Genomic DNA, 14,629 nt, shown 5'->3' on the forward strand with positions numbered 1-14,629 from the left:
CTGTGATGATATCAGTCGGAACAGGCACCTGGACGAACTTACTGCTTAATGAGACGTGGTTTATTTTCCCAGCAGAAAGCTGACCATGGACAGAACCAAGTTCAAGAACTTTCCAGGCTCTTTGGGCATCGAAAGGATCACACTTTCTCCAGACACCCCAACCCCAGCTACAGGCATGGCGCAGGTATCTGCACTAACAGAGAACCCAACCTGTGATGCCACTCTGGGACCTGCGATGCCCGCCCTCTGCCCAGCCCACCCTCGGGCCATGCGGGTGCCACACATCAGGCCATGCTGTGCCCTCTCACAGCCCTTTCCTCCCGTGTCAGCAACTTCCGCTGACCTCTCCTCTCTCCTTTCTGCCACGTGCAGAAGTCAGAAGCACGCAGCCGTCCTCACAACTAACTATCTGCTAATCGCGCCGCCTGTGAGTTACCTTCTGTGAGCCACAGGCAGGGACCCAGTCATTTCTTCATCCTTTGGCGCCCAATTCACAGCTCCCATGTACCAAGTCTCACTACACACCAGGCATGTCACTGTGAGACGCTCCCCCACCCCCGAATGTATTTATGTCCATCAAAGACACCAGGGCTCTGGAAAGGGCAGTGGGCGCCCATGGACAGGACTGGAGCAGCCAGAGTCATAGCTCAGAGTCCAAACCTGCCTGCTTGGCACAGCTCCCCAGTCTAGCTCTCAAGGCCAATCCCCACTGCTGTGATGTCCGCTCCTCCCTCCTCTCCTTGGTCTCCCACCCTCAGGAAATAGGCGCGGGGCCCACGCCCAGGCCAGGCACCATGCTAGGCACTACTTCACCACAGACTTTGCCAAGGCAGAGGTCTGCCAACAGGCCCCCTGTGATTTCCATGAGTCTTCAAAATCAATGGATTTCACATACAAATCTACATCTTCAATCTCTTTCTTATACAGAAGAGCAAGCTCAAGCCATGCTGGGCCTTTATTCCTGGCCAGAGTTGAGGGCACCTGCCTCTTCTTTTGACCACAGTCCCCACCCAGCCCCTTTGCCTCTCTCAGGGACCTACCTGATCCTGGTGAGTACTTGAATTTTGACCCCTGGGGCATGAAGAATATGGGGCTCTGGAATCAAACATGCCAATGCCTGGCTGGCTAAGTTAAAACGTTCTGACTTCTGTGAGCCTCTGTTTCTTGATCTGTCAAGTGGGAATGGTAACAGTAAGTACCTATGTAATAAGTGGGCATGGAGATGAACCAAGCTAGGGCAGGCAAAGTGTTAGCTTGTGCCGGCCCAAAGAACCACCCAGAAAACTCTGGCTGCTGGCATCATCATAACTCCAAAGTCAAAGATAATACAGTCTCTACACCTACTCCTGAGAAACTCAGGGTCTGGGGGAAGCAACAGGTGAAAACACAGCGACTCCCAGGGGAATGAACAGGGGCTTGGGAGGCCCAGAGGAATGCTGCCTGGGGGAATCCAGGTGGCTTCTCAGAGGTGGTGACATTCCTTTGGGCCTTGAGCAATGAATAAACATTTCCAGGCAGGGAGCAGGGAGGTTATTCTAGGCAGGGGACCAGCATGTACAAAGGCCACAGACAGTGTCCACCAGCCCCAGGGATGACAGCCCCTGGTCTGAGAGCGCTGCTGTTACAGTGATGCCCCCAATGGTGACTGGGAAAGGGTGCACTGAGTGTGTCCCACCAACCAGGGAGAAGCTGGGATGCTCCCATGTAGGCCTCAACAAACCACCCCCCTAAATAAAAACCCCTTGTCAAAAGGAACTTTCTCCCCACACACCCTCAAAACCTCAACAAGAATAAATGCAATGTTTAAAAATATATATATATATGGTTCCCAAACCAGCCTGCCGGGAGCCCCCTGTCCTCCCCAGCACGTATAACATCGAACACCCAGTCCCAGAGATGGGTTAACTGTGGGTGCTGAGGAACCCCCTGGGAGCCAGCTCAGGGGGGCTGCTCAGGGGACTGGGGGCAGCGCCACTCAGCCCTCCATGGTCGCGTTAATATTTGCCATCTGCTCATGTTGCACTTTCACCGCAAGGGATGACGGGGCAGGAGGAGGAGAGGCGGCTCCGGGCCGGGAGAAGGCGCCATGGAGCCCGGCTGCCTTTGTGTCGGTGCCTCGCTGGCCTCCACGCAGATAAAGCCCAGCCGGCGGCCTCCTTCCGGAGCCACCCTCCAGGGGGACTGGGGGGGAGGGGGCCCGGCGGGCTGCGCCTCCCCCTCTCCTCCCTCCCCCTCCCCGCTGGGCTGGGCGGGTGGGGAGGGAGCTGGGGGGGCATGAAGGGGGAGGGGAGGAGAGGAGACACCCAACCTGGCACTGACGACTCCTGCAGGCCGGCCTGGGCAGGGCAGCTCCCGCGGCCTCCATTACCTCCATGAGAGCCCATGAGGCAGCCCCAAGCTGCAGGGAGAGGAAGGCGGGGGCACCTCCCAGCTCTCCACTGCCTGCGGCCAGCCTCTGGAGAAGCCTGGGGCGGCCATTAAGGGCCATGGAAGCCCTACGAGCATCCATTGGTTCCTATTTCATGCACACCTACTATGTGCTCAACCTGGGTAGGAAACTCAAATGCCCACAGTCGGGAACTGAGAATGGATCACTTGGGCCAGATGGTGGCTTGGCAGGGATGCTGCTCAGGGGCCCAGACCTCTGCTTTTTCAAGAGAAACCAGAAGTACAAATTCTTATGTAAAATTTGTTTTAATCACTGGCCATGAATTCAAATTAAATGCATACATATACCAAGCTGGCCAAAGACTATATGTTAATCGGGTAGATTTGGCCCAAAGATCTCCAGTTTGCAACCTTCGCCACTGAGGCTATAGTTCCTGCCTTTGGAAGATCACAGAGGGAGGGGGGAGACACAATGAACCAAGTTAAAGCTGGATCAAAGCCTCGACCTGCCACTTATGCTGTGTGACCCTGGGCAAGTGAACAGCCCTCTCTAAGCCTCAGGTTCCTTCCTCATGAACTGGAAGAATAACATCTATCTGTGGGCTTGTTATGGGAAGCTGGCACAGAAAGCCCTTCATGTACATGCTCTATATAACTACAATAGTTGGGGTAATAGTAGATGCTCAATAAAACTGGGCTGTTAGTCATGCTGCTGCTAAAAGCTAAAGGCCCCTGCTGGGGTTGGTGCAAAGAAGCGAAGGGGCTGTCTCTCCACTCTCCCCTTGGCCCCAAAAGCCTCTGAAGGGGTGGGGCCTATGGGGTACAGACCATCAGCCTAAAATCCAGAGTTGGGAGTGTGCTGGGTGTGACACAAAGGTGCAACAGATTTGTCCCAGTGTTTAACATTCGGTGGGGGGGCAGATGTATAGCTTTTTCCCCCAAATAGGAAAATCTGGCTATCCCAGATTTTCCTTACTGTAAGGCTGCTGCTGGGCCATGTCCACTTCGCTAGGTGAGGCCTGGGCTCTGCAATTCACCACACTCCCCACCACTCCCTACTGTGTCACACCTGGCACACTCATTTTCGTTACCAGATTGCCCTGCAGGTGTTTGTGGGGGGAACAGGTGGGCCAGGCAGGTCCAAGTCCAGGCAAGCCACAAACCCCCGTCACCCTGGACTCTGTTTGGGTGTCAGGACATGGCCCCAGGTGGTTTTGCTATTAGCCAGAAAGCATTCCTTGGAAAGCACCACTTTATCCATTGGAAAATTAATCAAAATGACACCTCGCGAGCAAGATGTTTTGGTTTGGCAGAAAACAAAGTGGTTCACAACAAATCAGCGAGGCTGCTCTGCGCCCTTGGGCCCACGAGACCAGGCAAGGGCCAGGCATGGTTAGCAGTACACCCATGGCAGCCACAGGGCCATGACCAGGCCTGGTCCCCCGGGCCCTTCTAAGGACTGCGGCTGGTGTGACTAACTCCATCTCACATTTTCACTTCTGCAAACAACCTCCAGATGCCACGGGCCCTCTGTGCAGGCGCTGGGCTGACAGCCACCTTGTCAGGCAGGGTCTCAGGGACTTAGACACTTAGCAGGAAACCTGGGCCCCTCACCTGGAGCCTCTTTTCTCTCTGCCAATTGGATGAGGGTCCTGCGGCCTCACCATGCGAGGACTGCAGTGAGCTCAGATGCCCAGGATCTGTTTCCAGGCTGAGGGAACGCATTCCTGATGACTGAGCTCTGAAACCCGGGGGCCCCTGAGTGCCCTGCTCAGCTCTTGTGTTCAAGTCTCAACAAGACATCGCCACCCCTGGATGTCAGCCTTAGCTCAAGGCCTGTTAATTTTTTCAGGCAAAGCAAATTTGACCAAGTCACCCCCCTCCTATGTACCCTTCCATGGCTCCCCATTGCCCTTATGGTACTCTTAAGTTCCTCTGTGTGGCCTGAGGCCCTGACCTCCACTCTCCTCATGCTCACTGGGCCAACCCGCCCTAGCCTTCCTGCCTTCCTGCTTTCCTGCCTTCCTGCTTTCCTGAAGCGCGTGCTGGGTCCCACCCCACAGCCTTTGCGCCTGTGGTTCCCTCTGCTGGGAGCACCCTTTCTTCTGAACTCAGATGGACTCTTATTCATCATCCAGGTCTCAGCTGACATGGTCCTTCCTCCAAGGCCATCCCTGACCCCTCAGAGCAAGCCAGGGCCCCATTCAGAAACGACTATCTACTGAATTTGCTTAGGATTTGGTGACTGTCTGTACTCACCCACTAGACACAGCTTCCCGAGGTCAGAGATCACACCTCTCCCCCCAGGCAGTCTGGGATACAGTTGAGAGTGCGGGTTCATAAGCTCATGCCCAGCTGTGTGACCTGGGTAACCTCTCTGTGCCTCAGTTTGCTCACCTGTAAAATGAGGAGATAAACAGCTCCTCCCCTGTGGGTGTTGCAGTGAGAACAGGGCCTGGCTCTGCAGGCTGGCTCTGTGTCACCAGCGCACCTGCTCGCCGCGCAGCAATGCAGCAGTCTGTCCTGCACCAGGACGTTACTTACGAGCAGGGCTGGCTTTTCAGATCCACCAATGCTCAGAACCCTCACTTGAAGACTTCCGAGTCTTCTCTTCCTTTTTATTCCTGCTGCTCTTGCTGAGGCCCCATAACTTTGCATCAAATCCAAGCCAGTTTTCCAGCGGGCATAGGATTGTGCCCATGTCAGCTCACAGACAGTTAAGCTATCTGAGGCTTACAGTGGCTCTGCCATCTGCCCACAGTCACACAGCTAAAAAATGCCACAGTGAAAGAGGAACGATTCTTAGTTAAATCTTGGAATGTTATAAGGATCAAAGTTCCATATTTTCTTGCTGCACTACAAAAAGGAAAAGTTTTTTATTATACTTTTAGTTAGAAAAGCAAGGATCAATTTTCTCCCCACCCCCCCAAAAGGCCCCCATCCGGCTTCAGAATAAAAGCTGAGAGCCCTCCTTCTTGGGCCCTGTGAAGGGCACCCCTCCTCTCCCCTGACTCTGGGAAGGCCATGGGGACAGCGATGGGTGGCTCACCCCACAGGGACAGGACCCCTCGCCAACATTCCCATGACCCCAGGCGAGGCCCAAGAGTCCCCGTCCCACCCCAGCCTCCACTCCACAGACCCTCAGAGGGTGGATGGGGTCAGGAGGTGGAGCCTGGGGCTGTGAGGAGCAGCCTCTCACTGCTGCAGGGGAAGGGGCCAGTGTGGACTCTCTGAGGGTGACGGCAGTGGTCGAGGAAGGGCAGTGTCCACCTTGCGCTGAGAGGAGGGCGCTGAGAGGAGCTGACTTGGGACATGAAATCCTGGCTTGGGGGAAATCCAGATGGAAGAAACGGAGAATCATCCGGGCATTCTGCAAGGACCCCGCCCCCAGGCAGCAGTTCGGTGGTCGGGACGAGACACACAAAGACCTGGCAGAGCCAAGCAGGGCAGAGCACCAGCCTGGGTCCAGGCCTCACAGGTTTGAATCCCAGCCCCACCACTTTAGGTAGGCAACCAATTCAACCCTTCAGTGCCTTAGCTTCCCCATCTGTAAAATAGGGACAATGACCAGACCTACCTCACAGGGTGGGATGTGAGGTCCCTGCAGAGTCAGGTCCCCAACACAAGCCATGATGACCATTATCCAAGAAGGGCCCCTCAGCTTGCACCCTGGGGGCAGGTGCAGCCCTAGACACCCTTGGGACTGAGCTCGGGTGCGTGTGTGTACACTGCTCACCTGCACTGCCTGCCCCAGACAAAGGCCTCCTGGGGCCAAGATCAACATGCTGGGGGTGAGGAATGACTCACCACCCCTGGGCTGCGACAAATTTCCTGGAACAAGTCACCACAGGTAGGCCTGGGGGCCCCGAGTCTGGCAGAGATGAGAAGGTGCAGGTCCCAGCACGCTCAGCCACACCCTGGTGGGATCCTGCCGAAGGAGTGGGCAGGGAAACCCCAGTTTTGGAGCTTCACAGGCCTGAGTTCCAACCCCAGCCCTGACCTCAGACACGTGTCTCTCCCTCTCCAAGTCTTAGTCTCTGCCTCTAAATGGGGACACTAGTGCCAACCATATGGGGACAATTGTATGGATTTATAGACAAAAGCTGTAAAGTGCAGAAACCAAGGGTCGGCAGGCCACAGGCAGCCAAGGTCCTCTGATCTTCCTCCTCCAATGTGCGTCTATGTGATTGGGGTGCTCCTGGTCACCCAGGAAGAGTTACCATAACTTCAGGGAGAGGAAGACAAAGGAAGCAGCTTATGATTTCATTGTCATTGGAAGGCAGATTGGACTTTACTGGAGTATGAGCAATCCGAGAGGGCTTCTCAGAAGAGGTGACATTAACTTGGGTTGTGAAAGATTAATAGAAGTTTCTAGACCATGACATCTGTGAGGCTACTGCCTAGCTGTTACCGGCCTTGGCAAAGTCATTCACCTGGAGGCAGGCAGGTGTAAGGCAAGATGGAGCAGTGGGATCCTGGCAGGGACTAAAGAGTGGATGCCTAGTCAGGCATCCCAAGATATGCTGCTTAAGTAACATTGCCTGGCCAAATAAAATGAATTCACATGGGCCAAATTCTGTCCATGGGCTGCAAGACTGCAACCCCTAAAACTTTCCAAACTTCTGTTTCCCCGTCTATGAAATGGGGATAATGCCAATACCCAGAGGGCGTGATGATCGGGAAAGGTAAACGGGTCAGCATACATGAAATGCCTAAGGCAGTGCCTGGCACACCGTAAACACTCGGTATATGCCCCTTGGGGGTAACACAACGTGGAGATGTGGGGGAAGGCAGGAGGCACAGGGGAACAGAAGAGCAGAGGGGGGCCCATAGGCAGACCTTAAAGAACAGTGAGAGATCCCACCGGGGGCAGGACAGGGCGGCCAGCTGGGTAGACACCTTTCCTGTGAAGGTCAAGGCCCCAATCAACCAGGGCTCCAATCCAGACTTGTCACACCAGGCTCTGTGGCCTCAGGCAAGTCCCTTCACTTCCCTGAGCCTCAGACTCTTCTATAAAATGGGGGTAATGATAAAAGTACCTTCTTCCAAAGACTGGTGTGAGAATTAGATGCCATATAGAACAGCAAAAGCACTTGAAACAGACCTAGCATAAGTCATTGTTTAATGAGCAAGTCCAACCCAGGGCAGGGTTTCCCACTCAGCATTACTGACAGAGCCAGATAATTCTCTGTTGGGGGCTTTGTAGGGTGTTTAATAGCATCCCTGGTTTCTACCATTAGATGCCAGTAGCAGCCCTCACCGCCAGCTGACAACCCAAATGTCTCCGGACATTGCCCAGTGTCCCCTGGACTAGGGAACACTGACAAGTTGGAAAGACAGAGATATCTTAAACCCAGAAGGTCTCCATGGCAGGATGAGTCTCACCTCAGTTTTTCCATCAGTAAAAGGGACACAATAATCCTTCCTTCCTTATGGGGTCACAGGGAGGATCCCAGGAAAGCAGAGAAGGCGGAAGGAGAGGCCTTTACAAGTTGCAAAGGCCACACACAGGCTGGACACCCCTCCACGGTGCCCAGCCCCTCTGGTCTGCTGGAGGCCAGCTGTGCCTTGGGAAGGAGGACCCCACCTGAATTCTGGGTGCTGCTCTGAGCATGTCCTTAGGTTTGTAAGGACAGGACAGGAGGCAGGGTCCGTTTCTGCTCACTATGGTACGCCCAGGTGAACAACTGTTCAGCAAACAGCAGGCGCTCAATAAATGGTGGATGAATATGCAGTGGTCACAGCCATGAAGCTCAAAGCTCAGAGGGGCCTGAGTTAGGGGCTGAGACACAGGACCACCTGGGCCAGCCCTCCCCCGGGCCAGCCAGACACTGTTTCCTGTCTACAGAAATGAGACATGCCCTTTGACCTCCCATTTCCTGAGCCCCTCTCCCACTCCAGGGCCTGGAAGGAGGGAGGTGGGGAGATACTCACGTTGCTGAAGGAGGGGAGCCCCCTGGACCCCAGCCACCTCCACCTCCGCAGGGCCTGGGAGAAGGCCCCATGGTCCCGCTCGGCCCGGAGCACGTGGTCTTCGAGGAAGGAGACGTGATGTCCCACCATCTTGACGAAGGCCTGGTGGAGAGAGGGGAGAGGGGGATGCCACATCTGGCCTGGATTGGAGCACATTCCTAGCTGCACTCCCTCGGCCAGCGGGGAGGACTGACCCACAGTCACTGCCACCAGCAACTCCCGGAGAGGTCAGGCCTACTTAGCTGGGAGGTCACCTTCAGGAACCCTGGCAATAACAGCAACACCTCCCACTGCTAACCAGCCTTGGCCAAGCCCCTACTTGTGCCCTCCCATATTCTCCCCAAAGGGACCCTATTTTTAGCCTCTGTTTTACAGAGGAGGCAAACCAAGGCTCAGAGCCACCTGCCCAAAGTCACAGAGCTCTCTCCAGGCCTCCCTCTCCACAGGGCCTTTGCACGAGCTCTCTGCACGCCGCAGTGCCCTTCTCTCCATTCTTGATGGATGGATGCTGTTCATCTTTCTAGCCCTTGATCGACTGTCCCTCCACAGAGAGGTCTTCCCTGACCAGCTGATCTAACACAGCCCCCGAGTCACTGTGGAGCCAAGTGTCTTCTGAGCCCGCCTCTCCCTCTGAACTTCTTGTCCACTCACAGACCACCTTCCTCTAGAATGTGAATTCTGAAAGAGCAGGTGCTGAGTCAGTGCTGTCCGCAGGCCAAGACCGGAGACTGGTCAGCTAGAGGGGGCTCAGCTGGACGGTGAGGGCATGAATGATGCACACATGAATGAAAGAATGCATGCGTGCATGAGTGAATGAATCAGGGCATCCTCAGCAAAAAGACACTGGATGAGCCCAAGATGGTAGTGCTGCCGCCCTGGGGTTCTGGCAGGGGCAGAGAGCTGAAAGACTGAACAAGCCACATTAGGGGTGTGTGTGAGCGCGCGCACGTGTGCATGTGCGTGCAGTGAGGGGGACAAGGGGCCACGGGCAGGAAGCTTCCCCTGACCAGGGCTCCAGCCCTCGAGCTTGGAGCCTCGCTCGGCCAGCACATCTGGTTGTGAAACAGAACAAAGTCCTGCAGTCCCTTCCTCCAGCCGATTCCAATTTTATGCTCCCTGCACTAATACCAGCCTGGCTGGGAGCGAGGCCACGCGGAGGAATGCGCGCTCCCGAGGCCGACCCGCCTCCCACACGCCTGCCAGCGAGGGGAGGGCAGCCCGCGGCCAGGAAGAGGCCACACCGGCCACCGCGGCCTGCGGCCAACTGGGCAGACGCTCGTGCATCCGCACAGACGGGCTGGGGACAGAGAGGGCGGCAGCCGATCGCAGCCGCCCCGGTGGCGGGGTTATGGAGTATAGGGGACTTTTATATATTTTTCTGTACAATGAAAATGTATTACTTTTATTATCAGGAGGGAGGGAGGGAAAAAGGGAGGGAGGGAAAAAGGAAGGGAGGGAGGGAGGGAGGGAGGGAGGAGAAACCCTATGGTTTGAAAATATATTTGTGAGTTCTAATGCATTTGAACACTTCTGGCAAAGCTCCAGCTACAGAGCAGGTCCCTACCTACCCAGAGAGTGCCAACAGTCAGCACTGTGGAACAATCAGGAGCACAGACTCTTGCAATGCCAGCTCCACCATTTCCTAGCTGTGTGACCTTGGGCAAATCATGTCACTTCTCTACGCCTCAGCCATTTTCTTTATAAAATGGGACTAACAACAGGACCTTCCTCCTGGGGCTGTTGTGAGGGTACAGCAAGTTCTTACGAGTAAAGCACTAAGAGTCCCTCGCTCACAGCCGGTGATCAGTAAACGTTAGTTTTTATTATTAAAATTGAGAAACAGCCAAGTTCTGGCCTGAGAGGTCACCTCATGGTTCCCAAGCTCTGCCCACCCAGTGGGTTGCTCTGATCTGAGAGCAAGCAGGGTGGTCTTGGGCTCCCTGGAGGAGTGACAAGCATCCATCCCCTCTCTCAGCCTGTGGGCAACCACCACGACAGTTTGTCCTCAGTGAGCCCCTGAATGTGCCAGGTGCTGGCCTGATAATGACTCTGTGAGGGACAAATGGCATATCCCCAATTCACAGAGGAAGAAAGTGACCCTAAGAGGAGGAGTTACCCAAGGGGTAGATCTGTGGCCCAGACGGTCAGGCTATGGAATCCATCTGCCCCATACAATGTCAGGTTCTTATAGAGTTCTAAGTTTTATTGTTCTGATGTTACATGCCACATGGTGGGAAATACGTCTTCTCCCACTGGCCCTGAAATCCATGACCCTCTTGGACTAGGTTAGTTTTCCCTCCTTTTGATAGAGACCCAGCAACAGACCAAGAAGGGCCTCAATGGTGGAGAGACTCTAGGGCAGAGTGGGGACTGTGGCAGCCTTGAGAATCATACTCCACTGAAGGGGACAGTTGCTTCTCCGCGCTGGCTGTTGGAAGTAACAGGGGAGGGGGCCTTGAGGTTGGTCTGCTCAGCACAGTCCTGGATCCCACTGGCATCTAAGTTTGCAATCTCTATCTAAAACTTACAGTAAATGCTGGTGGGAGTGCAAAATGTTGTAGTCACTTTGAAAAAAAGTTTGGCAGTTCCTAAAATGAGTATGACCTAGCAACTCCACTCCTAGGTATTTACCCAGGAGAAATGAAAACATACTCACATAAAAATTTAGACAGCATTATTCATAACTGCCCAAAGGTGGAACCAACCCAAGCGTCCATCAACTGATGAAGGATAAACAAACTTTGATATATCCATACAATGGAATATTATTCAGCCATAAAAAGGGATGAAGTTCTGACACATGCTACGACATGAATTAACCTTGAAAACATTATGATATGTGAAAGCAGCCAGTCGCTATAGGCCACATACTATATGATTCCATCGCTTTGAAATGTCCAGAATAGGCCAATCCACAGATTCAGGAAGTAGGTTATTGGTTGCCTGGGGCTGGGGTTGGGGAATGATTGTTAATGGATATGGAGTTTCCTTAAGGGGTAACAAGAATGTTCTGGAATTAGATAGTGGTGATAATTACACAACCTTGTAAATATACTAATAACCTCTGAATGGAACACTTCAAAAAGAATTATTTTGGACTTTCTCAGAGAGAGAAAAAAGTACAGTAACTATAATCCCTTTGATGAGTCCTGTTATCCTCAAAATAGGGTCCAAACTCAATGGCATGGCCCTGCATGGTCCAGCCTTACCCTTGATCTTGAGCCCTAGACCTACCCACAACTGCCTAAGAGGAAGCCTTTCTCTTTCTAACCTCTGGGCATTGGCATAAGCTGGTCCCCTCCCAGGCTCACTCCTCCATCTTTCAGGCCTTAGCGTGAACTATAAATTATAGCCCTGGGAAGCTGTCTCTGTTTTAGGCATGGGCAGGCACCCCCTCTTCAGTTTTTTGGGGTTTTTAAAATTTTATTTTGAAAATATTACAGATGTCCTTTTTTCTCCCAAATGACCCACTCCACCCCGTCCCACCCCCCTCCCCAGCCCCTCTCCCCACCATTGTCCGTGTCCTTGGGTTGTACGTATATGCATATAAATTCTTTGGTTACTCTCTCCCCCTCCACCCACCTGCCCTCCTCCCTTCCTCTGACATTCCTCAGTCTGATCTATGCATCCATGTCATTGAATCTATTCTGTTCATCAGTTTATTAAGTTCTTTAGATTCCACGTATAAGCGAGATCATGTGATGTTTGTCTTTCTCTGCCCAGCTTATTTCACTTAGCATAATATTCTCCAGGTCCCTCCACGCTGTCCCAAAGGGTACGAGATCCTCCTTCTTTACAGCTGTGTAGTATTCCATGGTATGAATGTCCCACAGCTTTTTTACCCACTCATCTACCACTGGGCACTTGGGCTGTTTCCAGATCTTAGCTACTGTAAACTGCGCTGCTCTGAACACAGGGGGCCCCCTCTTCAGGTGCTCGCACAGGCGGCCTCTCTCGCCCGACCCGCTTCCTCACCCAGCGCCCCGCGCAGGCCGCCAGGAGACTGGTAGCCTCGCCCCGGCCATGCTCCCAGCACTCGCCTCAGGGTAGCCCAGAGTAAGCGTTCAGCAAATGTTTGTCGGGTAAAGATCGATATGGTCTGGGTTCAAGAACCTCACTACAGTTACCCATTTTATAGTGAAATGGGGACTCAGAATTTGCTGGGGACCCACACTGGGAAGGGGTAGCCTGGGATCTGAACTGGGGCAGCAGGACCCTAGAGTAGAGATTCCCACCAGGAGCCACTTGCAACTTCTAGAGACATTTTGGTTGTCACAATGTAGTGGGGGGTGGGGGTGGGAAGATGCTACTGGCATCTCATGGGTGGAAGCTGGGATGCTGCTGAACATCCTCTATGCCCACAGAAAGGCCCCACCACAGAGAACTTCAGGAACTTCAGGCCCAGAGTATTAACAGCACTGAGGCTGGGCTGTCTAGAGTTGAGCTCCTGACCACAGGCAATCCTGGCTTTCCAGTGGCTTCCTGTTTCTCAGGATAAAGGCCAAAATCCTTGGATGGCAAGGCCTAGACAAGGGCTCCTGCTGCCCAATTTCTCCAGCTCTGCTCTGGTTATGTCCTGTGATCTGGGCATCCCAGGATCCTTCTGGTGTCCCCATCTCCACCCTTCCTGCCTCTGGGCCTCTGTCTGAGCTGTGGCCCTGCCCTCACCTCCCACCCGACACTGCTCCTTCCACTCTTCCGCCGGGGGCCTGTAGATTCCACTCCTCGGTCACGACTTCCCTCCCGAGCACTCGCCTCACTCTAAGTCACCCATGGTAACTGTGGTCAGCAGAACAACGGCCCCCAAAGATGTCCACGCCCTCATTCCTGGAACCTGTGAATATGTTACCTCGCACAGCAAAAGGGACTCTGCAGATGTGACTAAGGATCCTGAGAGGGGACAATGACTCTGGCTTCTTCAGCTGGGCCCCATGCAATCGCAGGGTCCTTAGAAGAAGGGAGCAGGAGGGTCCGAGTAGGAGAGAGACTGGAAGATGCTGGGCTGTGGGCTCTGAAGACGGAGGAAGAGGTCATGAGCTGAGACATGCAGGCTGGAAAAGGCAAAGGTATGGGTTCTCCCCTAGAGCCTCCAAAAGGAACCCCGCTGACACCTCCATTTTAGCCAGTAAGACACATTTTGGACTTTTGACCTCAGGAGCTATAAGATAATAAATTCATGTTTTAAGCCACTAATTTGAGGTAATTTGTGATGGTGGCAATAGGAAACTGCTAATGTAATGCTTTGTCGGCAAGTCTCTCTTGCTAGAACATGGCCGGGGGCTATATCTGTCTTTCGCACTGTGAGTGGCGCACAGTAGGCCTGCAATAAATGTTAGTGAACCGAATGCTAAGGAAAGAATTGGGATCGAGAGCTGTGCCGATCCAAGCAAGGCAAGAACCAGGGCTGCAAATCTTCGTGTGTTTTTCCCCTCTTTCCAACGTGTGGAATAAAATGCAAATGAATCAGCTATTCCAAGGGCAAAGTTTTAATTATAGTCCTGCCTCATCTCTGCTGACAAGAATGTTAATTCTCTGCTAACTCCAGCACTGCCTGCCATACTCCCCTTGCCTGCAGCTCGCAGGGGCCCAAATTCCCTCTGTCCAGGTGAGCACTACTACTCTGCAAGCTCCTCCCAGCCTCCTGGTCTTCTCTGTGCAAGGAGCCAAGATCCCAAGCTGAGAGCCACAGTACAATTAAGAGTTTAGACCCCACTGGATGGAAGCTGAGTCACAGAATTAGCTGTGTGACCCTGGGTAAATTGCTTATGTCTTGGAGCTTACGCTCCTCCTCTGGGAGATGGGGCAGGGAGGGCACCAATTCTGCAGTGCAGCAAGGAGGAAAATGAGATGCCATGCAGCTTGGCCCACACAAGCAACAGATGGGGGAGAGAAGGCAGCAGTGAGGCAGTAGGGCATGGTGGGGACTGTGGTGAACTAGAAAGCACACACCTCATCTGATGGGCAGCTGCCACCAGATCTACAATTCGGCCCAGGGGCTGGAAATGTCCCATTTCTCAATTTGGGTCACGTGGGAGTTTATATGTGTAAAAATTCACTGAACTGTACACTTAGATGGGTGCACTTTATATATTTATACCCTGAACAATAAATAGATGAAAGTATTTAAAGCAATGTGAGTCCAGGGTTATCAAAGCTCCTGAATTTCCAAAAGCAGTTTAACATTCAGATTTTTATAGAAAGTACCCCAATTTTAAATAGAATACTTTATATAAATTCATATTTGTCATAGTTTTAAAATACCATGTGA

General features: G+C 53.2%; 1 protein-coding gene across 3 annotated transcripts in view; it reads right to left on the reverse strand.

Annotated features, from left to right (window-relative positions):
• The window catches only part of BCAS4 (breast carcinoma amplified sequence 4), a 51,861-nt gene that overhangs the window by 13,797 nt on the left and 23,435 nt on the right, over positions 1-14,629 (reverse strand). For all 3 annotated transcript variants that reach the window (XM_081148991.1, XM_081148990.1, XM_081148992.1), the window contains one exon: positions 8,323-8,463. In XM_081148991.1, coding sequence (XP_081005117.1) covers positions 8,323-8,463 — 141 coding nt within the window. The remainder of the gene's footprint in view (positions 1-8,322; positions 8,464-14,629) is intronic.

Source organism: Miniopterus schreibersii (genome assembly GCF_964146895.1).
Source record: "Miniopterus schreibersii genome assembly, chromosome: 10".
Classification (NCBI taxonomy): Eukaryota; Metazoa; Chordata; class Mammalia; order Chiroptera; family Miniopteridae; genus Miniopterus; species Miniopterus schreibersii.